The sequence below is a fragment of the Ischnura elegans genome, chromosome X (genome assembly GCF_921293095.1).
Source record: "Ischnura elegans chromosome X, ioIscEleg1.1, whole genome shotgun sequence".
NCBI classification, from domain to species: domain Eukaryota; kingdom Metazoa; phylum Arthropoda; class Insecta; order Odonata; family Coenagrionidae; genus Ischnura; species Ischnura elegans.
This window is the reverse complement of record NC_060259.1, coordinates 12,580,423-12,597,196: the sequence shown is the minus strand read 5'-3', so window position 1 is coordinate 12,597,196 and position 16,774 is coordinate 12,580,423. Positions and strand designations below refer to the sequence as shown.

Sequence of the window (16,774 nt, the reverse complement as noted above, 5' to 3'; positions counted from 1 at the left end):
AAAACTCTTCATCCATAAGAGCGGAGCTATTTCTCATTACAAAACCTTGTACATGAATAAAAGAACAACGCCATCACATGAGACTGATTCATTAAAGTGGGCTTAGTTCACTCTCACATTCTCTATCATCACATTTCACGTGAAACTCATTTAATGTATCATATTTGATTACTTTACTAACTCATCTGTTGCTTAAGTAGATAATTAAAAGACTTTTGCTGAGCTAGGTAAATTTCTTTATAAGGTGGTTTTATGAAAGGAAGTTCAAATTAAGAATATAGTACGCCAAATGGCCTCAAATCATATACCTATCCAGTAAAGCGCTATAGTACCAATTTATGACTAGTTGAGTGCATTTACTATGGTTTTAAATTGAAAAACACTACAGTGATCACCTTTCACTAGATTAAAAGTTCATCGTCTGCAGGCACTCCTTACACCATCATGCAAAAAAACTCTGGATATTGGAGGAATGTGAACCTAAGGGCATACCTCTTTCTTCCATGCAAACACGAAAACCTATTTTTATAATGCAAAATGCATTGAAAACTCTGGATGTTGGAGGAAGGGCTAACTAACCTTCAGGCACTAACTGACTATCCCTCAGACTTTAATGTAAACATGAAAACTTATCCTCAGAAAGGAATTTTACTAAAAACTCTGGATATTGGAGGAAAAGATAACCTTAAAGGATATCTCAATTTTTCATGTAAACGCATGGAAACCTATAAAATCGTTTCTGGCTTGATTTGGAACACATGGTAATTTCATTTCATCGTATCGTATCATTCCTTACATCGTGCATGAAAAACTATCCTTGGAATGGAAAATGTAATAAAAACTCTGGGTATTGAAGGAAAGGATAACCTTCAGGCATACCTCTGTCTGTCGGGTTCTCATGAAAACCTATCCTTAGAAAGGGAAATTTATTGAAAACTGTGGATATGAGAGGGTGGATAACCTTTAGGCTTACCTCAATCCTTTCCTCCAATATAATTTAATAAATTTGTGTTTGATAAATGAGTGTTTAATAAATTTTCCATTCCGATGATAAGTTTTCAGGTTTACCGACATAAAAGACGGTTATGCCTGAATATTGCCTCTTCCTCAAACTTGCAGAGTTTTAAATGAATTTTGTATTCTAAGGTTAGGTTTCTCATGTTTACATGAAGGAACGAGATATAGATACCTGGAAGGCCATCACACTGTTTGTTTTAACCCGATTTTTGCATTGCTTATCCGTGTTTTTTTTTAAGTTTATCGGATTTTTTTAGTATTTATTCAAAATTTTACTAGCCTATGATTATTTTTAAATAGGCAAAATATTTATATGCCCTGATTATGAGCAGTTTTACTACATCTATGCTAAGGGTGACTTCGCCATCTTTGGAAGGCCGTAGGGCACAACGGCACTTGACAAGGAAATGCGCTATTTTTCCATATGTAACCTGAAAATGTTTCTCAATTGTGTCTGACATGAAAAATAAATGAATTTTCACTTCCTCAGAAAATGTCCATAATAAAGTAATTATAAGAAATAGAGATGGCGTCAACTAGCGCGGGAAATTTCCCGCGCAAAACGTTTGCGCGCGTTTTTGCAAATGTTTTACAAGTGGATAGCGATACCTTAATTTTCATTAGTATATACTGGAATTAAAAATGTTTGCACATCCATTTCCTATTACAATTAGAACGAGACTACCAATGTCAACGTTCTCTCCATCATTACATTGTTATATCTGCATTTCGCCAATTAACCCGGTGTCTCGTCGCCATTTTGCTGCGACGATGAGCCAGGTCGCACGCATTATCGTGCCGCTCTACCTGACTCTGTAATATTGGCGAAAACTTGGAGTAATACGACTGATAATATGGATATTAATTCGGATAGAACAGTGGATAGTTCATCGTGGACACAAGGCATTACACGATCCAAGGATGTTGACTTCGGCACCATTGAAATGGGCAGCCGCGAAATTGCTCTCTTCTCTATTGTGAACGAATCGAAGGTAATTAAATTTTACTTGAGATGTAGCATTTCACAGCCTTTTCATTGCTATTAAAAATATTTTCTTTCCACAGGAACATCGGTCTTATAAAATAAGGAGGCGCAAACGAGCACGAGTCCCACGATATGTTTTCATGGTTGCACATAATAAATTCTCGCTCAAACCAAACGAAGAAGCGGACATTGAAGTGGAATTTACACCTCTGAAACCGTTTGAGACCTATGTGGACTATTTATACGTCTACAGCCAGAAGTTGCCAGTCGCCAAAATCCGCCTCCACGGACGCAGCATTGGTGAGAAACTCGTAAAACAAAGCTGTTTTTTCCTCCAAGAATTACGTTCATAATTACACTCACAATTTCAGGACCATTTATCGTCCAATCGACTCGGGATGTTCGGATGCTAGCAATCATGGGCACAGTAACCGAGAGCCAAGTGGAGTTACATAACTGCTCCTCCGCACCAGCCGAAATGTATTTCGACATAGACGATGGCAACTCGATCTTTCGACTTCACCCTGCAAGGAGCATTATTCAAGGGGGTGAAACGATCGTAATCAAAATACAATTTTACCCGCCATTCGAGGGTACGGTTGAAAAAGACGTCTTCTGTTTGGTTAAATACCAGGTAAAATGTAGTGTTGCGAGAATGCAAGTTACGTTGATCATTTTATTTATGCGTGCATAATTTCAATTCCCACAGGATCCCATCGTATTCCACCTCATTGGCGTTTGTGCGGCCTCCGATTATACCAAATGTGCTCCAAATATCATAAGGTGACTTAAACTTCTTGTCGCACAAAAAAGTGTCGAAAAATATTACCTGAAATCATACAAAGGCCTAATAATGTATCTTTCCTGAAGGTACCCTGGGTTACCTGATAAATCAAAGAGTAGGACCTCATTGGAAGCGTACATCTACCGCGATTGGGAGGAGATAGTGGATGTGAAACCTGACTTCGCAGTTGTCATGCCGCCAGAGGAAAAATGCACCAGTATCCTAGTCACGAACAAAACAGACGACTCCTTCACCCTAATGTGGTCGGAAGGTACCATTATTCAATGTTATTCATGTGATAAAGATGACCATCCTATTTAATACCCATTTTGTGTCACAAGACCACACATTAGATCCCATCTGCTGATGTTTAACACACAGGGACCCCATTGTTTTACATGAGTGATATCCTTTACCATCATTACGATTTACTCTTTAAGTCCTCATCAGATGAATGATGAGGCGATAAAACTATGAACATCCATTGAAATTTTTGCATCGTCAGCAATGCTGTACAATTCAAGTCTTTCTCCATTGTGTAGTGAGCTCATGTCATTTTTCAGTGTCGTAAACCTTTGTATTCCTGAACTAATGAGGTATTCAACATATTTCAGATGCTCGGCGATTATTCAGCATCAGCCCAAGGGCTTGTTACCTATATCCTAAAGAGACCTTCAAATTCAAGGTAATCAAAAATATTGCTGATTATGGAAAGCTGCAAAAAATTACCGCATTCAATAACTATGAAGAAGTTGGTCCTCAACTGGAACTTGATGGTGATATGGCTGTGTCTGCAACAATCGATGGATGGCTTTTCTGGCATAAGCCAAAACATTCACTTCCATCCTGCTCCGAACCATGGAGGGAATGTCAAATATTTTCAAATTCGGAGTGGTTAGAGTCACTCACACCACTGAACTTTGAAATGACCTTCATAGGTATGGACAAACCCACCCAAATACTAACTCACGTGGCACAAAACATCTACTAGATGTCTACAAAATATCTAGAACGTCCTCGGCTACTATCTTCAAAATCTCAGACTGTAATGTCTTCTAGACAATTTGTAGATATCAGAGTGTGTTTTCTGATATCTACAAGATATCGTGAGAAGATATTTTTTAGAAAATCATATTCAAAAATCTACTCAGTATTCTAGACATGCAATGGATATTTAAAAAAAAGCTATCCTAACTTTGAATCGCTTTAATAAACATTTGCCTTTGCTTCTTCAGTGCACGTGCGCACAATGACTTTATCTAGCCGTCCAACATTTAATTTTCAAAACCATTCAATTTTCACCTCAAAGCTAGCAGTTATTGGCTAATTTCAGAGGAAATATTCAATATGTGTCTCCACTCCAAGAAGACATTTGTAGACATCTAGTTGATAATTTAAATATTCAAGACATTGAAGATATTTTCTAAAAATATAGTAGATGTTTAAGACATCCAAGACATTGCAGACATACTCAAGGTATCTAGAAGATATTTTGTACTTTCCACTGATTAATCAATTTTTGATTTCTAAACCTAATTAATGTAGGTAGGTAACACATTAATGACTTCACTTTTACCCCACATTCGATTCAACCTATTTGTTATCACAACACCGTTAGTTTTTGTAGAATCATTACCTCAAAACTCTATTCCCATTCTCATATCACCGTGTGTGTATTTTCAACAGGCCAGTATGTGCACAACAGGAACTGCCTACCACAAATGGAATGTATAGCCGATCCTTCTACATTAGTATTCCCTATCAAGGGGTGCATGCAGGATAATTTTTCCAGCTTATTCATTCAAACCAAGTCATGCCACCTAGTAAACTATGAAATTATTGCTCCAAAAACAGGGTAAGTGAATGAAATGAGTTTTATTTTTGCTTGAACCCAGAGATGATGGTTAAAGTGATGTCTTTTTTCAGGGAGTTCACCGTGAAGCCCAAGCAAGGACTCGTCAACCAGCAATTTAGATACATAGGCGTACATCACACACCAAGATTCCTTCATGTGACCTACATGGAACGTTGGAATGTTGCATTAAATGGGATTGTGATTGATAAGGTAACTGCTACTTAATGCACTTTATAAATCACCTATTGCAATGCAGTACTAGCCTTTACCAATGTCATTCCAGACACAAGTGAACCTGATTGCAGTGATTAGCACCATAAATGTATTTTTTGGTGATGTCGGAGACACAATAAATTTTGCTCCTGCCATGGTGGGTTGTATGGAGGCAACTCATTTCACAGTGAGGAACGATTCCCCCTTATGGATCGAGTAAGTACACAGAAAGTCATTTAGTCAGTGGCTAAAGTGTTTCAGCCATTCCCCTAATAAGTTGTTTACTCAGCATTGGCATCTTTCTTACATCCACTCTTGTGAAATCGGGTGATTTAAAAAAATCTGAGGCTGAAGAATGCACGTTTGAGTTGTCACCTCAGGCATTTCTTCTCTTTCACAGGCTTTCTTGCTCAACAAGTGCACGGCCATCTGTGCTCAATGTGGGCCGAAAAAAATTTATTATAGCTCCGCATGACAATGCCATTCAGAAATGGGAGTACTGCCCCAGGGTCTGTGGTTACAATTATGAGTTAGTAACGATTACTGCAAAAGTAATAAGTAGCCCTGCTCTAAGGAAAATAATGGAAAAAGGGAATGGATATTATGAGGAGGAAAATAATGACTTTTCACCAGCTGGTATGAATGTGTGTTCCAAACACTCCATTGAACATGGTGATGGTGATTTTGAAAGCTATCAGAAAGAGTACACAATATATGCTGAAATCCTCTGCAGGAACACATTCCCACAGGTAAGGAATTTTTTCATACCTATCAGTGAGCAAGTTCCACCTCATTGGTATCACAAAGCACATACATGTGTATGTCTATCCAAATGGATATGTAGCTATATTATGCATAATGAATTTAAATGAGAAATCTGAATTTCAATGCAATGACAGGTAATAGTCCAATCTTAAACTGCATTCAGTGGAAACTTTAATTCATACATCTATGTACCTAAGTATGGGGAGGTCAAGTGCAGTTCATGCTTTGGAATTCATATTATAATGAGTTGTTTTAAAAGGGAATGGGACATCTAACACAGAAATCGGTGAACATAGCATCATTTAGCAAATTTGCCACTTCTAGGTTACCTTCAGCCTTATTTTATTACATGGGTTTTCATTCCTCCTAACTGTCACCCTCCACTCATTAAAACTAGAACTTCCATTACATCGGCCTATACCTGGTGACTTTTCCTTTCTGGCACCATTTCTGCACAGTTAAAGCTATGGTATGGATGTATTTCCTGACATTTCATCTTTTGTGACTAGAAATATACTCAAAAGAGTTTCACTCGTTCCCCCTCCTCCTGGAAATAGATACAGATTTTCCTCGTACCTGAAAGGAGTCTCTCCAGACCCAGTACATATATGTATGTTGTTCCATCTTAAAATGTGTTTACTAAAATTTTCATGTGATGTAAGTGGCTGGGGTGAAGCATTTCCTGTGCCACCTTCCAAAGAAATGAATTTGTATAAATGCTAAAACAGTAAATCAAAGAAGAACTGAGTGTAGATCCATGTGAAATCAATGTCATGACTATAAATTAATAACAGTAGTTGTGGTTCAAAGCATTAACACTTGGATTTGAAGCAATTTTAGGCTTGAAATTTATAATTATTAGATGTTCCACTACCAAAAATCATGTTTTAGACAGGGTACAAAAATTTAAGTATAGTCTTAAATGCTAAAATACTTAGAGAACAGTATGGGTAAGCCTGATTGGATCCATTGGTGGTTCGAGGGGTAAAGAGGCTGGCAGCGGTTCTTTTGTTATATTTTTCTCTGCTCAGCACTGCGGGTATGTTGGAGCTGAGGCAGCTATGAGGATTGACTAGTGGGTGGTTGGTTGCTGAAATGGGAACAGAGGATTCTCTGAGTGAGGAGAGGTTTTTGGAAGGAATGGGAGGTCAGTCATAGTGGGAATTTAAATATCAATAGTTTATAAAGTGGTTATTCATTTCATTAACATAGCTTAGCCATCTATTCTCACAATTTGTAAACAAGACAAGTACCTTTGATAATATCCTTTAATCCACACTTATTTTTCATTTCATTCACTGATACTACTGTAGTTATGCATTATTTTTCTTATTTCCCATCAAAAACAATAACAATGAAATATCATATCCAGGCAGAATTTTCTTTGGTAAACTTAACCATTTGTAAGTGCAGGTTTTCATTTATGTTTAATGAAAAAAACAGTACCATGTGTAATTTTATGTGATGGTACATCCACATCATGTTGTAGCTTTTCTTTTATACCAACCAAATATTGTTGTAGGGCTTTCATACATAGCATATTTTCTTGAAAACTAGAAGACTGAGGGATCTAATTTTTTTGATATGGACACAATTAAAATTAAGTCAAAGTACCTTAACATGTGACTCAGACTATGGAACAAAAAATATGACCCTATTCTGAGTGCAGGAGATAAAATATTCCCCAAGTGCTGTAATGATTTAACCAAAGTTACTGAGAAAGTTACTTATTTCACTTTCATTGGAATGCATCAAACCCTTCAATGTATTCATGGGGCTACGATAAGCAAGGCACTCATCCTGGTCTTTGAGAACTCTTTTCTTTCTACGTGAGCATACATCCCTGAGTTTCTCTTTGGGAATATTACTCCTCAGTGGTTGATATCTAATGTAGCAAAATCTGCTCTTCTTTTCCAGATGGAACCATCTTGTATCCTCATTGATGATTTCATAGCGACTCATCCTGCAGTGGGTTCATTCAGGCTGACCAATGACACTGATGCTAGGATACCATATCGTCTGCTCCTTCAGCTTGAATGTAGCACAAACGGGTCCCTTGAAAACTGCATGGATCACTCCCTCCTCATTGATCAGTCCAACTATGAGATTTCTCCATCTCAGGGAACACTTGAGCCTTATCAGTCAGTAAATTACACTTGTGTGGTATTTAATACAAAAATGTGCCCTGAAACATATAGTTTGATCATGGAGGTAAAGCAAATATTGGATAATGACATGTCCACCAATGAGGAGGAAAGTACTCCACTATCAAAAAAATTAGGGACTATCACCTGCAAGGGGGCATGGCCCAAGGTCAAAATAGTGGACATACTGGCTTCAAAAAATGATGAATTCTTCAATCCGTTCCTCTTGTGGAAAAGCTTGGACCTTGACAGGCAAGTGTGAAACTGAGGGTCTGATATTGCCTGCATAAAATGCAATAACATGTTTCAATGGATTTGGTGTTTCTTTTGTCTTTCTTCTGTCCAGATTCAATGAGGACCTCCAATCAAATCCAGATGGCAATGTGAAAAACATCAACATGAGGTTCCCTGGACAACCTCTTGGCTCACCTCCCATTTACTACAGGATGAAGTTGCAAAATTTATCACATTTACCCATTTCATGGGATGTGCAAATTCAGCATGGAGACATAGAGATGCCACCTTCATTGAAAGTTGCACCGGAAATCAGTGGTGAGCCATGATGTTACAGCCACATAAAATGTAATTAGTATGACTCAGAATAAGTCCATGGGTTTTCTATTCGGTTGATTTTTTCAACTAGGTACACTACTCAGGAATTCTTCTCTGGATCCACACCAGGTTAATTCAGTTGATTGGCCGACGTTTTGACCCCGAGAAAGATTCCTGAATACTATTCACCAGGAAGAATTAAAATCATTTATTTGGTACACTACTGTGTACTTCATGATACGGTCAGTTTGGACCATGCCAGTGGATCTCCCTATTCCAACATTATGTGAAGTGGCATTTCCTCTTTCTCTTGAGTTCTGTAGCGTGCAGTCCATGGGAGGGACACTATTTTAGGAGAGGTTTACAAACTGCTCCACCCAGTCAATTTGATAACTTAATGCTGATTTCAACCTGCATCCACATTTCAATATGTACTTTGTTGCAATATGAATGTGTACGTACTACCCTCATAATATATTTATGATTTAGTTACATTAAAAATGTATCCTCCCAGGATATGATGCTCTCAAAGGTTACCATTGTGTCCCTATTTCTTTCTTGGTCTTGTTTTGATGGCTACTTCTGCCATTATCATTAGGGCTGATGATAACTGCTTCCCTTAAATGATGATAGATGATTTCACTGATTTCCATGCAGTTTACCATCAAAATTTTTGGAAATGAGTTTTGCAATACATGTTGTCGCCCTTATTTGTTGTTGTCATTTCACATTATTCACATCACATTTCACATGTGCACTGAGAAATTGGTATAGAAAACTTCTGCAATTAAGTGGTCACAAACTCTTCCACCATTTCCACTGAACAACTGCTTAGAAACAAGCTTACTGTGATTTCTTGACCTAGTTCGGAATGTACATAAAACACCAACAGACTATCAAACTGGCTGAAGTGTCTGCAGTGTGGAATTCTTTCTTAGTTACAGTATTTTGCCTATTTGATACTTACAAATATAAACTGTTGATTAAGACATACATACTAACTTCTACGTAATGCTCCCTGTAATTGGATGAGAAATAAGCTTTGGATGTATGGTATGGATGATGTAAATAATAAGTTTATTCCATATCTCTGGAAATATTTTTAGTCCAGCACTCAAGCAAGACTCAAGCTGTCGGTAACAACCTATGCTTTGAAGACCAAAAATTACTTATCAGAATGATTATGTGCATGAGATTTTTAAATTCCTTTAAAATGACTCAACAAGTGCTATAGGTGCCAAAATAAAGTTTTACGTGAGGTACGTAACTGGACATTATGGGCAAAAGAAAAGCGTTGCATCATTATATAAAAGAAGTTTCTGCAGGTGACACTGCTCTTGCACTCTGTCTAATTTAGGAGAATTAATAATAGTGACATTGCTCTCTCAAAAGTAGCAAACAAGGAGTTTTGGGGCACAAATGCCAAAAATCATCTAGAGGCCATAGATATCTATAAAGGGAACAAGAGTGAAATTGAGAGAAGTACCACGTATACAAACAGAATGTTTATGGAAAAACAAGAAATCTACAGATAATTTAGTCATTTCATGTGTGACAAACTTCAAATCATCACCTTCAATGCTTGAGTAATGAATAGTGAGGTCAGAGGGAATGAAATGTTGGCATGAATTTAGGTATTTTAATAATACTAATAAAAATAAATTTTATCATCAAGTCATCACATCAAATTAGCAATGGACAAAGCTAATGAAGAAGTTAATTTGAAATACAAAAATAACAGTATACAGTAAGAAGAAATAAAATCGAACACTATGCATGCTATACCCTTAACATAGATGCAACATCTTTGCATTCTATAAACTCTGAAAGATTATAAAAGGGATGTATAACCAACCACAAATAAATTTTATTCTTTTAAAAATTCAGTGGCATGCACTCCTTTGCGTGTGAAGGAAGTGTGTTAAATACTTTGATACCCACAGTCTCATGGCTATTAAGTGATTTTGACAATCTCTGATATGGCAGATGAATATGTTGTTAACTCCTTGTATTATGGCTATGAATGCGGTTTCTAAATGTAAGGGAATTCAAATGGAAATAGGTACAAGGTATGAGTTCAACTTTCAAATCATTGGTCAAAAATTACCTAACATTGGTTTGACGCAGCTCTCCACTCCAATTTCCTATCAGCTAATCTTTTCACAGCTGTGCATTTTTTCTCTTTCACATTTTTTTTACTTGTTCCATATACATATTTTGTTCGAGTTCTTCCTTCCAATATACCTTCCAAACGATGGTGTATATTGTCTCAGCGCCAGGCCCAAAATATCTGTGGCCCAGTGGCATAGCCAGGGGGAGGGTCCAGGGGGTCCGAACGCCCCCTATGGCTCCCCCCTGATTTTGGACCCCCCCCAAACGAAATTCCTGGCCACACCACTGCTGTGGCCACCCATGACTCACATGTTTTCAGTGACAAACTCTGGTGGCTATCTACATTTGGCAATGCTAAGCTTGCTCCTGCTCTCTCTCTCGGTACCACCCCTCCCCCATCAGCAAAGCCCTCTGAGAGAGTCCGGACTCTCGTGAAAGGTCACCCATGAACATGATGTGAACAGATTATAATTAAATTAATATAGAGCATAAAATGCATGTTTATGTGTGGAAATTGCCAAAAATAGATTGCACTACAGTTTGAAAAATGGCAAAGCTCAATTTAACATTTTCAAAGGAAAAAATAATTTCAAATTGAAAATAAATGATTTAAATGAAGCAAAGAGCAATGTTTATCCATATCATCAATGGGTGTTATCAAAAACAAAAAAAAGGAAAATAATTATTGTGTACTTCTAGCACAATTCTTCTCATCTGTTATCTATCATTTTACCTGTTGAAATCTACCCAGTGTGCTATACGAAATACCATGCCGGACTTATAAGTCTGTTGCTGTACTAAGTGGGATTCCAAATTGTTTGCGCAAAGACAAAGGAAAGTTAGGCGGACAAGCTGAAACTCAAAGAGGCTTAGGAATCCTGCAAGCCCCGTACAACAGTCCCATGGAGTGTGCAAGTGACGATGGCATCGCTCTTGTAAATCTGGTGGACTATGGATAGTTATGTGGTAGTATTCTGTGTGTCATTTATCGGTTTAATCCTAATTTTGATGTTATTGATACATATATTAAAAACTTGCAGGCTCATCGGCACCCATAAATATTGTTGCATCACACCCTGAAAACATTTGGAGAACTTTGCATTCGTAACACCTCACATTCTGCACACAAACCTCGATGTTGCAAAATGTGGTATCTTAGGTAATCCTCTGCCATTTAGTGCTCATATCATGGCACAGCAATGGTGCCGTAGCCAAAAGTAGTTAATTGAAGGGTTCACATATGGGACAGGTCCCAAAAAAATCAAAATTTAGTTTGTTCATGGAGAAGGTAGTACATGCACAAGGTGCGCATGCCAATGACTTCGATAAGGTAGAAAGTCAACTGATACATTAAATCAGTTTGCTATGATTGACGAAATGTGTACAATAATATAAGCTTCACATTGTTGGCAAACCTCTTTTCTTCGTCTTCTGTAAAATTCACATTTAGTGACTTACTTACCTTTCCCATTTCAACACTTCAATTATACATATCACAGGGCACATTTAGTTTTGCTTGGACAACACTGGTGCACTCAATATTCAACTGTTTGCATTAGCAGCAGGTACCTGGTATGCCAAGGCCATTCCCTCCTTTATTGAATTTGCTTGTGACCTACTATAATATGCTCTATTTTCAGATGAATCCTCTAGATCCAATGATGGTCTTAAGCATCTAATTGCTCTTATTCAGCACCAACAAAATGAAGCTCTGAACTTGAATGATAGCTCATTTCTAAGAACTATTCAATGCTGCCCGAGAAGAGAACAGAAAACATTAGACTCCCCTGCACATGGAACACCATCTTCATCTGAGGAATGCCCTTTGCTATCCGTGATACGAATTCTGCCTGAGAAAGGAACCATAATGGTAAGCAAATTTTAGTTGTCCCATCAACATCCTGTAGCAGTGAATATCTCATCACAAGGTTTCAATGGAAAAAACCCAAGTGACAGAAGATGAAAAAAGTTTAGTTTCTCATGTTTTTACATTCCCAGTGCTATTGTAGGAGTATTGTGGCTGTTCAACAGCATATGGCAGATTATCTCAGAGGCGTCAAATTTTAAGGCCTTCAGAACACCTGGGATATGAGCAACATGCACGAAATGCTGAAAATGGAATTTTCTGAGATTTGAATGGCTGCAGGCTGGATCAAAAATTTTCTGATTGAACTGAAATTTATTTGGGATGTTTATGTGTACATTCACATGGAAACGTGGGAATGCCTTGCCAATGCCTATTTGCATGTGTTGAAACACCATGAATTTCATTATTTATACTCTACTGGATTTTATTGTTATCTTTGGATTTTACCAAAACAGCCTTAGTTATTATGGTTTGGTCTCTATATGAAGGATCTAAGCTTTTCCCCAGGAATAGACTGGAGGAAGAGTTCTTGGGTTTCCAGCCAGGTCCAAGGGTTTTTCAGCACTGACATGTCAAGGGCGAAGTTTGTTTCCCAGCTGTTCATAAGGTATTTTCAGGTATTTTATTAGTGAATCAGAGACACGAACATCTGAAAATACCTTATGAACAGCTGGGAAATACCCCATAACCAGCTTATTTGAACCGTTTGTGACATTTAAATGGGCCAAAATACAGTCTGAATGGTTCCCCAACACTTCACAAACACTTCAGAAACAGGTTATGAACACCTAGTTGAACGCTTCCTGTATGGTTGGAGAATGCTTCATGAACAGCTGGGAAACGCCTCACAAACAGCTTATTTGAACGGTTCGTAACGCTTCATTTGGGCCAAAATACAGTCCGTGAATGGTTCCCCAACAGTTCATGAACACTTCGGTAACAGGCTATGAACACTTCTGGAATGGTTCGTGAATGGTCCATGAACAGTTCATTTTCACCAGGGTTAGTTTCCAGCATGGTATATGTTATTGATGACTTAAAGCTTTACACACATGTGATTACTGAAAAATGCATCAGAGTATCCAAGAGTTATGAGTTTCATGTCAACGATTAAATTATGTATTTGAATTTCATGCACATTTCATAAGAGGTACAAGTACATTTGTTCTAATGTGATAACCTGAACAAATAATCACATATTCCATGAAAATGTTAGTGTTCAATTATTGTTTAACATTTTGTTAAAATATATTACATTACACATTGTAACCACTACATTTGAAGTAATAAAATGCTTCTTTGATCCTTTTCAGCCTGCCAAATCAGAAATTATTTCTGTTGAAGTACATCATGAGCTGGAAGGGGACTTTAGCTTCCAGTTCTTAATAAATTTTACAATGCCACAAGAGGACATATCTGTACACCAAAAACAAGACATACTGTCAGAAATCCAATTTGAATCAGAGCAACTAGCTATGATGTCAACAGGCCCACAATATAACATGTCCTCCGATGAATTTGAAACCCACGGCCAAGCAGAAGACTGCAGAACATTGTACAAATGCAAAGATCCACTTCACCACCAACAAGAAGACACCATGGTATTCCATTGTGTTACAAATGAGGCATGTGCTTCAAAGAATTCATTTGGGAAGGGTGAGAGCTCTATTGACGAAAGAGAGACGAATGAAACACTTCTGCACACTCTCTGGGGACCTGAGTTTATTTTGGACTCCACCTCAGGAGATGAGTCAACTTCGTCATTGAGTGAATGTGATTGGGGTAATGAGTTGAGGTTCGATTCAAGGGAGATCAAGGCTCAAGGGGTGACGAATATTGTGCACTCAGCAATTTTGCATTCGTCATCGGAAGAGGAGATACCAAAATCAAAGTCTCTTCCTCCCACAAGTTCAAGGGGGGCAAGTGGGCTGCCCTTAGCAGACAAAATATTCAAGAAGAGGCGGCATTCTGCCCCAGAGCCGGAAATACATCAATGGGACATCCAAACGCCTCAAATTATGCACAGCCTCTCCGTTGGGAACATGAGAGTTCCAAGGAAGTCATCAACTAAGACAAGCTCATCTAATTCTGATTCTGGCTCAGACACTGCGAATTATCAGTCATGCTACTCCAAGGAAGAGCCAAAGAGAAAACCCAAAAGAGACAAAATGAAGGTCATTAGAAAGATAATGACAAAAGCTAGAAGTGGAAAAATGTGGGCGGGTTGGAGAAAATTCTTTCAATCTGACCCATCAGCAGGTCCTTTTGAGCAACAGATGGAATTTGAGTCTTTGCCAAAAGGAAGAAATTCCAATGCTGCTGAAGATCGGGACGCCAATAAAGTCTGTGACGCCTTTTACGAAGCACAAAACAAAGTGCCAGAGAGCCAAGACGGAACTAAAAAGAGAAGAAAAAGAAGAAGGTCGAAGAAGCATAATCCAAAGAGAGAAACTAATGAGAAACAAAAACACAGCACCAAGTCAACTAAGGAAAAGGGAGAGTTGGCAGCCTCCAAAATTCAAGACGAAGAATATCGAATGAGTGAAACTAATGAGAAACAAAAAAACAGCACCAAGTCAACTAAGAAAAAGGGAGAGTTGGCAGCCTCCAAAATTCAAGACGAAGAATATCGAATGAGTGAAACTAATGAGAAACAAAAAAACAGCACCAAGTCAACTAAGAAAAAGGGAGAGTCGGCAGCCTCCAAAATTCAAGACAAAGAATATCGAATAAGTGAAACTAAGGAGTCAAGAAAAAACAGCACGAAGTCAACTAAGAAAAAGGGAGGGTCGGTAGCCTCCAAAATTCAAGACGAAGAAGAATTGAAAAGAATCAGTTTAATGAATGGACAAGTGAAACAAGAAAAATCTCCTTCCAAGAATTTGAAGAAAAAGCGCAAAAGGCAAGGCTACAAGTCACCAAGTAAACCAAAACAATGCATACCCCTAGGAAATGACAGTGAATCATATGAAAGTGAAACTGAAATATGTGGAAAGGTGTCAGGTCCTAAGGTACTTACAGATTCCATTTTGGAAACCATATGGGCGAAATATGAAAAGAGCTCAGAGTCTCCACTATACAGTCAAAGGCAGTCTAATCAGACTAGCACAACAGAATCTGATGAGGATTCCTCTAAAGAGGACAAAAATGAACAAATGATTTTTGATGGAATGGTGATGAGAGGTTCTTTCTGCCCAGACACGAAAACAGCAAGCAAATTCAATTTGTGCCAACTCACTGAATTTCAGAGCACAAAGGTTAAGGATCACACCACAGTTTCCCGAAAAAAACAAAGGGTGATGGAGCATATTATAGATGACCTAGCAATGGAAAATGAACAGGAAGGTCCACGGTGTGCGTCAGGCATAGTAATTCAGAGACGTAGTTTGCTTGCCCAGTTCCCCTCTGTTGGACAAAATGGGGAGAGCAATCCAAACTCTAGGAGCACTCAACTGATGGGAAATAAGGAGACCATGCATCATCCACCTGTGATTAACTCCTTTAAACTCCAGCTCACCGTCTGTGCATATGATAAAGAGCAGGAGAACTTTGGTGTTCATCCTACCGTATGCCAATAGGATAACCCTGGCAGATGTGTGCGAAGCTGAAAAGTATTCATGCAACCAGGTACTTTGGATGTTATTTTGAAATTCGTTTCATTTTTATGGATACATACATATTTGGCTCGAATCCAATCACTGGCATTGGAAAATCAATGGTTCTGCATGGAAATTTGAAATATTTTTCAGGTCACATGGATTTACAACCCACATGATGATGAGACATTCCTAATAATCGCGGAATTTGAAGGCAATATTGAGAAAGACCTGAAAAGGATCTTCAAGTGTATAAACCCAATTGGACTCATTTTCCCAAAATCAATTTACCCTCTCATCATACAATTCCAGCCAAAAAAAGCTGAGCCATATGAGGTAAGAATAGATGTGCTATTGAAAGTTGTGGTAGCTCGTCAAGTGAAGCCACTTCACCATGTTTTGGGATAAAATACAAGCATCAATGATCTCATGATATGGAATATTCTTGAATTCATATTAAGCTTGTGACACATTATGTTCATGCAGTTATGCAGATACTGGTGGTGCAAAGCTCCCTTGGGATGCTGATGTGTCTGTCAATTCATCACCATTAGTCAACAATCCTAAGATTGGTTTGACACAGCTCTCCATTTCTCTCTCCTAACCTTTTCATAGTGACGTATTTCTTCTCTTTTACATCCTTTATAACCCTTTGTCCTATGCAACTCATTCGCGGCCGTCCCTTCCTCCCTTCCACCTTTCCTTCTACAATAGCCTTCATCAGGCCATCGTGCCTCAAAATGTGGCCAACTAAGTTTTCTGCTTTTAGCGTTTTGGAGGCTTCTCTTTTCTCCCACTCTTCTTAGCACTTCCTCCTTATTTACACGGTCAATCCATTTTATCTTTATCATTCTTCGGGAGCACCACATTTCAAATGCTTCAAC

General features: G+C 38.2%; 1 protein-coding gene across 3 annotated transcripts in view; it reads left to right on the top strand.

Moving 5' to 3' along the window:
• Positions 1 to 1,766: 1,766 nt before the first annotated feature.
• LOC124171528 overlaps positions 1,767 to 16,774 on the top strand; it is a 52,476-nt gene continuing 37,468 nt past the window's right edge. For 2 of the 3 annotated variants that reach the window (XM_046550700.1, XM_046550701.1), the window contains exons 1-15: positions 1,767 to 2,009; positions 2,083 to 2,302; positions 2,374 to 2,636; positions 2,712 to 2,785; positions 2,873 to 3,057; positions 3,401 to 3,724; positions 4,473 to 4,641; positions 4,713 to 4,851; positions 4,925 to 5,070; positions 5,255 to 5,603; positions 7,537 to 8,015; positions 8,110 to 8,315; positions 12,068 to 12,297; positions 13,608 to 15,921; positions 16,044 to 16,226. In XM_046550700.1, coding sequence (XP_046406656.1) covers positions 1,872 to 2,009; positions 2,083 to 2,302; positions 2,374 to 2,636; positions 2,712 to 2,785; positions 2,873 to 3,057; positions 3,401 to 3,724; positions 4,473 to 4,641; positions 4,713 to 4,851; positions 4,925 to 5,070; positions 5,255 to 5,603; positions 7,537 to 8,015; positions 8,110 to 8,315; positions 12,068 to 12,297; positions 13,608 to 15,872 — 5,187 coding nt within the window. In that variant the 5' untranslated portion in view covers positions 1,767 to 1,871 and the 3' untranslated portion in view covers positions 15,873 to 15,921; positions 16,044 to 16,226. The remainder of the gene's footprint in view (positions 2,010 to 2,082; positions 2,303 to 2,373; positions 2,637 to 2,711; positions 2,786 to 2,872; positions 3,058 to 3,400; positions 3,725 to 4,472; positions 4,642 to 4,712; positions 4,852 to 4,924; positions 5,071 to 5,254; positions 5,604 to 7,536; positions 8,016 to 8,109; positions 8,316 to 12,067; positions 12,298 to 13,607; positions 15,922 to 16,043; positions 16,227 to 16,774) is intronic. The other variant, XM_046550702.1, reaches the window with a different exon arrangement.